We start from the raw sequence: 6,823 nt of genomic DNA, 5'->3' as shown, positions 1-6,823 counted from the left end.
CACCAAAAAAAAAAAAAAGACGACAACAACTATTACCAAATTTAAGACGTGTGACATTATTTACTATAGTTCAATAAATCTTTGTTCACATTTTTGTTCAGAATGGTACCAACATTTAACTCATTAATACGTCATGAACGAAATATCGATTATTCACACTCCCTATAATAGTATAATTCTTAGAAATAAAATCATGACAACTGTATTTTTGTACTAATTATTAATTTGTAATTGCAGTGGAAACTTAAATATCTTTTGCAAACTCCATAAATTAATTCAAAGCAAACAAAAAAATTTTCGATATGTATGTTATCGTGATTTCTGCCGATATATTACACCCTATGAAAAAACTATGTTCATGCGTAACTACGCTTGATGGTGTAAGCGGTCTATTAAATAAAGACAAAAAGGGGGTATACCATGTTAGTTTTATATAAAATTTTGACATCTCATGTTTAAAATTTTCTTTAGTGAACTTCGCGTCTTATAATTATTTCAAATAATTTCTAATTGTACATTTCATTATAATTAATTTTTAACTAAGTTCAAGTTAAAAATCTGCAATTAAAGTAAAGTAATAATGGAATCCATACAAAATAAAACCGACGCTATGGAATTATTGCGCTATGCAATTGAGTTAGAATATACCGGAGATATTAAAAAAGCCATAGAGTTTTATCAAAAGGCCATAAATGAATTTATTAAAGAAATGGAAAAACAACCGACGGAGGCTCTTTATGGTCTTTACTTTAATTTTGTTTTGAAATATATTGATAGGATTCAAGATCTAAAGAATAAATTTCCAGAAATAGTTAAGGAACCCACTCTTGAAGAAGATTCTTCAAAGGCCTTAAATTGCACCATGGATCAGAAGGAGATAAAGGACAACGGTAAATGTAAACTAATCTTACTAATGAGTATTCACAATATTAGCTATTGCGCTGAAACTTAAGATTTTTACAATAAGTTATAGTTAGTTATACTCAGATAGTGTTCTTAATTTATATGCAGACGAACCGTCTGGTGAGACTCAAAAAGACACTGTTACTGATAACAGTAATGGGGACTATGCCGGTTTAACAGATTCCACAATTGACGAAGACTATACCGGAGGAGATGGTATTACATCTGTTGAACATCGCTCTTAAATTCCTGAACAGCCTTTACTGACAAATTGTCAACAAAAAAACAAAAAAATTGTTAATTAAAATGGTAAGTACTTCAACTGAAATGGTAGTTTACATTCAATATACAACGAAGCCAAAAAAAAGAGAAGTTAATTTTTTAAATTACTTTTAGTGATTAAAAATAATTAAAATAATTCGCTTACTATTAAAGTTGAAACAAAAATATAAAAATTATATTTTAAATTTCAGATACATTCAAATTTATTTAATATATATGATGGAGGACTTACTTTTTAGCTTCAATAACTGGAAGTTATGGAAACTCAATAGGAATCAAAAAAAAAACCTCAAAAAACCAAAAAAAAATATGAACAAAAAGAAAAAAACGAAACAAAAAAAAAGAAATTAATAAATAAAAAAAAAATTGTACTATTGAAACAATTCAATCAAATCAATAAAATGAAAACATAAGATATAGAATATTACTCCTTTACTTATATTTTAAGTCAGATATTGGTTCAATACTTTTCAGAATTACTCAGACGATTAAGTTTTAGTTCGTTTTTGCAGTACGGAAACTCTTACATAGAGCAAAAGTATTTGTGTAGATATAGCGAAAAGAATATACGCTTAAGTATATAGCATAGGTCCAAAGTAAACACTACTTGTAGTGCGGCTATCTTAAAGACATCATAAGACAAATGCTAGTAATGTAAGCAAAAATGCAATATACTGCTGAAATATTCAATAGTAATTTTGATCTTAACTAACGGTTAATTTTTTTATTGTTTTTAGTGTTGATAGCGAGCACTTTCACTCATTTATAATGCTGTTTTCATGCAATTGTTTGCGGATTCTTTTTAATTTACTTGTTTTCCTGTTTTTTTTTTATAGTCTTATTAGCCACCAGATTTGTCTCATATTTGAGTTGCTTTTCACTTTTTTGTTGCTGTTAGATAGCAGACTTGCCTATCATTAGAAGTATATTTTGAAACCACCACAGCTCGATAGGTTTAATGCTTATAGAATTTTTATGAAAATCTTGTATAAAATTGTTTAGGAATATAGCTGAAAGATCAATAATAAATGAAATAATGGAGAATCATTAAGGTAGGATTTGTGACATTTGTTGGTTTGTTTTTCATGTTGTTTTTTTTGGCAGTATAATACTTTTTATTTTAGTTCAAAAACAGTATAATATTTCAATCCTAAAACTAATAGCTTCTAACTATTAACTCTATTGAGATGATTTTGGAAAATATAATTGAGTTATTAGTTATATTTTTGTTTGTTTTTAATTTAGTTACTCATTCTTTTGTATTTATTGGTTTTAGTTATTGTTCTCTTTTGAAACTATAGAATTTTATTTGGTGAATATATATATTATTATTATTGTTATTATAAGGTTATTATAAATCAGTACTGTTTATTTTTAATGTAGTTAAGGTTAATTTCTTATTATTACTATTTCTATTCCTTAAATTTGTTATATATTACCTTATATCTATGGTTATCCTATTATATATTATTATATTTCTAAAAATTTTATTTAGATTTCTCAATTAGATTAATTATTTTAACTAGAATATGAAATTCAGAATAAAAAACCAATACGAAACGAACGTTATCAGTATCAGCTGATAGTGTTAACATGACGATGTTTTATATCACTTATATATTTTTCTCCATTTTGATGAGTCTGGGCAGTTCCCAGACGAAACGCATAAGTGGTACCTAATAGAAGATAGAAAACTAATTTACAAAAATACTTTTTTTCAAATATCTATTGATATTCTAGTTATTCCCATAACACTAATTGCTTCCCCCATACCAGATATTTATTTATTCATTTATATTTATTAAATGATTTACTCATTTATTTACCTATCTAGTACTGTTCTTTTAATCATTCAATATGTATTGACTATTTTACTAGTATTGAAGATAGAACAGGGTTAAGCATAGCCTTTTTATTCGATTTTCTTGTTAGACATTCCACGGTGCTTACCTCCGGTGATTAGCCATCACAGTGTACTGTGGGCATGGCTTTGTAACCAGTATTTGGTTATCAAGGCATGATTGTGACAAATCTCCAGCTCAGATTCTGAGAGGATGTTCTATTTAAGATTACTGGGTTTTTCTACCTCCAAGTAAAACCATGGGTTTTTAGAATTTGCATTTTAGACTTATTTTTAAATAGCTTTTTCTTAGGCTCTGCATATTAAATGTATAATACTTTGGTTAGTTCACGAATATTTTTATTTATAATTATTTATTTTTTCATCTACTTAAATATATTAGAAATAACTAAACTTTTTACTACTTTGATTTTTACTTCTTAATCATGTTTTTTTTTTTTGAAGTATAGGTAGATAGGTAGATGATAATTTAAATACTATACTATTTATACTTCTTCTTCTTCTTCTTCTTGAGTTAGTGCTATTACGCACTTTTACTCTATAATGACTGGGGGGTTAATCACTACCCCACACTAGGCTTTAACTAGGCTAAAAAATCATATCATTTATTTGTCTTTTAGTTGATGACGGACCTTAAATCAGCATATCTTCCTGAGAGTCCAGAAGTGGACTTGAGGATTGTTATGGCGGGGTTAAGTAGCGTATCAACTTTAGTGAATAATTTTAAAGCTCTGTCTCTGATATATTTTTTCACTGAGTCAATCCTAAGATCTCTATGTATGTCCGTAGATCTAATGTACCATGGAATCTTAAACAGTTTTCTTAAGGCCAGGTTTTGAGCTATCTGTAATTGCTTTAAGGTGGTATTTGAGGCTTTGCTATATGTAACACATCCGTACAGAAGAGCAGGTCTAATTACTTGCGTATAAAGTAACTTTCTGTTTTTAAAGTTGAAGTGATAATTATTAAATAGCGGCTTTAATAAATGTAGAATCTTAGAGCAGCTATTCCGTTTGTATTTCAAATGTTTAAGCCAATTGAACCGTTTGTCAAAAGTGACCCCCAGATATTTTATGTTATCCTCCCACCGTATCTCCGTGTCGCAAACGCTCACTCTTGGAGGATGCTGTCTTCTTTTTCGAGTTATAAATATAGCCTTGGTTTTGTCATTATTAATTTTAATCTTCCATTTTTGGAAGTATTCCACCATAAGGTCTATATTTCCCTGTAACGTGTTGCTTACATTTAAGGCATCCCGATCCGAGTAGATCAAGCATGTGTCGTCTGCGTAAAGCGCCATTGATGTGGGACTTAAGGTGGGGATGTCTGCCGTGTATACATTAAACAATGTGGGAGACAAAGGCGACCCTTGAGGTACACCTGCTACAATTGATCGGGCGGACGAAAGAGTGCTATTAATTTTAGTACGGAAGGACCTTTCTTGCAGGAAGCTACCAATGATTTTAGTCAAACCACTAGGGATCCCAAAACGGGCTAATTTGACTATTAGACCATCATGCCAGACCTTGTCAAAAGCTTTGGCTATGTCAAAAATAATCATCCCGGTGGACTCCCGTTTACTTAGAGCGGTTTGTATCAGCTGCGCAGTTCTGGCTAGTTGTAGTTCCGTGGAGAGATTATCCCTAAACCCGAATTGTTCGTCAGGAAGTATATTTAGGGCATTTACCGCTGTTTTAAGCCTAGTCAGGATTACACGTTCTGCCAATTTCCCCATAGTTGGGAGCAGACTGATAGGACGCCAGTTCTGCGGAAATGAAGGATTCTTGTCCGGTTTAGGAAACACTACGACTGAGGCCAACTTCCAGGCCTTTGGAAATTCGCCAAGCCTAAGCATGCAATTGATGATGTTAACAATGCATTGGATTGCATCTTCTGGAAGATTACGTAGGCATTTGTTACTGATATTATCATATCCGGGTGCCGATCTGGTCTTTAGACTCGAAATAATACATTTAATCTCATCTCTGGAACACTGTAAGATGCTTTCATCTGACATCAGGTTCCTAAGATTAGCAGCCTCTTCGGCAATATTTTCTTCTACCAGAGAATTATAGTCACTATCAGTATTGGGCTGAAATTGCAGCTCCAAAGAATCTGCAAAGGCCTCAGCTTTGGCTATGTCTGAGAAAGCCATGCCGGTAGCTACAAAAATAGGCGGCACTACCGGTTTACGTTTAAGCCTAAAATACTTGTTCAAAGCCCAGAAGGTTTTATTACCTGTATCAATTCCTGAAAGAAATTCGCACCATTTATCATTATTATATTTGCCAATTTTTTTCCTGATTACATTAGAGAGACGATTGGCTTCTCTTCTTCTCACAGGATCTCCAGTTATTTGAGCAAATTTTCGAATCGCATTCCTTTGTCTAATGATTTGTTTGATGTAATGCGGCAGATAAAAGTAGTTACTTGGTTTTCTGGTCCTGGTGGTGGAGCTATTATCCAATGCCTCCTTAATCTTGAGAGTGAGTTTTTGGATACAGTCATCAAGATCCTCAGAAGTTACTGGCCAATTATTTATATTTGAAATATCAACCTGATTCTTAAAAGAGTCCCAGTTAGTGGTTATGTACGTGAGATTCATGTTGATTGCTGGACAATTTTCAAGAATAAAAAGAACTGGTTTGTGATCCGAGTCCAGTTCATCAAGGACCTCTACGTGCACATTCGATTCTAAGTTATTTGAAATTCCGAAGTCAATGACGTGGCCTGTGATTCTGCCATAATGTGTCGGTTCACCTGGCGCATGAATCTGCCATAAGTGTTCAGTGGCAAGCCCATCAATATCCCTGCCAGCTCTATTTGAAGTTCTGTCACCCCAGCTGCTATGATATGCATTTAAATCGCCCGCTAAGAAAGTAGGTGTCTCGTTGTTGAGGATAACCTCAAGTTCATTAGGGAGAATTTGCAAACTCGGTGGCCTGTATGCTGACACAAAATTTATATTACCAAGTTGGCTTTCAACCAGTACAGATGTTGTTTCGAGCGATTGTTGGTTGCAAATTGTAGCATGATGTTTAATGCCATATTTAATCACGATGGCTGTGCCACCACCTCTTCTTGAGTTTCTGTCTGATCTGTAAACAACATAATTGGGAATTTTAAAATGGATAGCAGGTTTCAGAAATGTTTCTTGGATCAACATAATGTCAATTTCAAAATCATGCAGGAATTGGATGACCTCATGTTTCTTGTTAATAATGGAATTGGCATTCCACGTCACAATTTTAAGTCGATATGATGACAAACTCATTAAGAAGCTAGGGTTGGCACTAAACTTTGTAACAAGGACTCCATCATAGTTTTCATCATTGTACTAAGTTGTATCTGCATATTATTTAAAAGCTTCTCCATGTGGGAGGTTAGCAAGTGGGAATTGGACGAAACTTGCTCAGCTGTACTTCCCTTCTTCAAAGCATCGGCATAAGAAATTGAAGGCTGCACTTTAGAACTGACCGTAGAAATTGGTGTGGAGACATTCTTTTTCTTCAGCATTTGCGGAGCGCAAGGGCATCCTCTATAGTTGGCTGGGTGGCCACCACCACAGTTCGAACAAATCGGGGCAACATCGCGTGGTTTTGTACATTGTTGGTGATGGTGTGAGCCCTCACACTTAACACACTTTGGTGTGGCTCTACAGTTAGTAGCGACATGCCCGAACTGCTGACAGTTATGACATTGTGGGGGACCTTTTAGAGGGCGCTGGGCTTCAATAATCACCTTTAAATGACAAATACTGGAAACATTATATATGTT

The 6,823-nt window shown here is 33.2% G+C and overlaps 1 protein-coding gene across 1 annotated transcript; it reads left to right on the top strand.

Moving 5' to 3' along the window:
- The first annotated feature begins 477 nt into the window (after positions 1-477).
- LOC119662071 lies at positions 478-1,508 on the top strand. Its single transcript, XM_038071615.1, has 3 exons — positions 478-890; positions 1,012-1,212; positions 1,377-1,508. Exons 1-2 carry the CDS (start codon positions 581-583, stop codon positions 1,146-1,148), a joined length of 447 nt encoding a protein of 148 aa, XP_037927543.1. The 5' UTR covers positions 478-580; the 3' UTR covers positions 1,149-1,212; positions 1,377-1,508.
- Positions 1,509-6,823: the final 5,315 nt, after the last annotated feature.

This window comes from Teleopsis dalmanni, chromosome X, assembly GCF_002237135.1.
Source record: "Teleopsis dalmanni isolate 2A chromosome X, ASM223713v2, whole genome shotgun sequence".
NCBI classification, from domain to species: Eukaryota; Metazoa; Arthropoda; class Insecta; order Diptera; family Diopsidae; genus Teleopsis; species Teleopsis dalmanni.
The sequence above is the reverse complement of the archived record's forward strand: the minus strand, read 5'-3'. Positions and strand labels throughout refer to the sequence as shown.

Excerpts from the sequence above, each read along its gene's own strand:
- LOC119662071 (XM_038071615.1), top strand. The coding sequence starts at position 581 with ATGGAATCCATACAAAATAAAACCGACGCTATGGAATTATTGCGCTAT. Across the intron at positions 891-1,011 it reads GAAGGAGATAAAGGACAACG|ACGAACCGTCTGGTGAGACT; the intron begins GTAAATGTAAAC and ends ATTTATATGCAG.